We start from the raw sequence: 1,376 nt of genomic DNA, 5'->3' as shown, positions 1-1,376 counted from the left end.
GCATCTCTGGACAAAGGCCAGAGATGCTGTTTTACATCCACAATGCCTAAGACAGTCCCCCACAGCAAAGAATTATCTGGCCCAAATTGGCAATATTGTCGAGGTTGAGAAACTCTGCTTTAGAATGAGAAGCTTTAAGCTCAAATCCAAGCCAACTATGTAATCCTAAATAAACCGCTTAATCTTTATGAGCTACATCTGTAAAAATCAGGTTAGCAATCCCTTATTAACAGAGTATTGTTAGGATTAAGGACATAATGTAAAAGCACTGCATAAACCATAAAGGGCTTACCAAATGCTAATCTCATTCTAATCCTTTTAACAAAATATTTTCTTATTTAAAAAAAAAAAAAAACACAAAATGCTAAACAGAAGTATACAGAAAGAAAAATAATAGATTACATTGCTTTGTCAGTTTGAGTAGATGTGTCTCCAATAAAACCAGCTGTTCATTTATTTTTTCAGGTACTAATACCTGCTGTGGCTTCTTATTCTTGCAAGACTTCTTGGAAGAACCCTAGAAACATTGGTTAAATGTCAGGACGTATTTCAATATGTTTCAAGAATTGTCATTTTCAAATAACATTCTTTAAATTATGTTCATGCTTTCATACTTGGTAGACCAAGTTATGAATCTACATGGCTAAATGTACTAATAATTAATTAATAACAACCCATTGTAGTCTAACTAAATGCCAGATACAATACAAACTGTTTTATGGAGGTTGACCAAAATAGTTCTTCTCTTCCCTTTCCCTTCCTCCCAGTAACTTCTACTCCCCTAAGCAGCCCCTTCCCCACTACACACACCCTTTTGAGAGCACTTGCAGATACAGCTCTCAAAATCCTCAAAAAAAAATGCTTTCAGAAATATATCCTTTTCTTTCCTTCCTTTTTTTTTTTTTCCCTTGCCCCAGAGGGAGCTTCCTTACAACTAAGCTAATTGCTTTTGCTACTTTGCCTTTCATTGAACGTAACATGCTCAGTAATTAGTGGATTAAGAATTGGTGGGTCTGCACTCAGGCTCCCCACCATGTTTTCAACTGTCTGAGCCTGAGAACTGACTGGTTCATGTCTCCCACTCTCTGAAAAAATAGACCTGCCAAGGTCTTTTGGCTTTGAGGGACCCCAGATGCTTATAATAATTCCTGACTTCTATAAACTAGATACTAGATTCTCAATCCCCACAGTCTTACTCTGAAAGAAGTATTACAACCTGCTGCTGGACTAAAGGCTCCAAGGAAAGAGGGATGGGGTCCTGTCCTGCCATGATGCGAAGGGGCAGGGCCCCGAGTCAAGGCCTCAGTGACATGAAGGGGCTGGCTGATGGACTCTGAGAGTGGACAACGCTTGGTGAAGAAAAAAATCCTCAAGTC

At 38.7% G+C, this 1,376-nt stretch overlaps 1 protein-coding gene across 6 annotated transcripts in view; it reads right to left on the bottom strand.

Moving 5' to 3' along the window:
- The window catches only part of CFAP54 (cilia and flagella associated 54), a 308,337-nt gene that overhangs the window by 196,469 nt on the left and 110,492 nt on the right, over positions 1-1,376 (bottom strand). For all 6 annotated transcript variants that reach the window (XM_010836300.1, XM_010836298.1, XM_010836299.1 and 3 more), the window contains one exon: positions 403-517. In XM_010836300.1, the coding sequence (XP_010834602.1) occupies positions 403-517 (115 nt within the window). The remainder of the gene's footprint in view (positions 1-402; positions 518-1,376) is intronic.

Source organism: Bison bison, unplaced genomic scaffold, assembly GCF_000754665.1.
Source record: "Bison bison bison isolate TAMUID 2011002044 unplaced genomic scaffold, Bison_UMD1.0 scf7180017864062, whole genome shotgun sequence".
Lineage (NCBI taxonomy): Eukaryota > Metazoa > Chordata > Mammalia > Artiodactyla > Bovidae > Bison > Bison bison.
The sequence above is the reverse complement of the archived record's forward strand: the minus strand, read 5'-3'. Positions and strand labels throughout refer to the sequence as shown.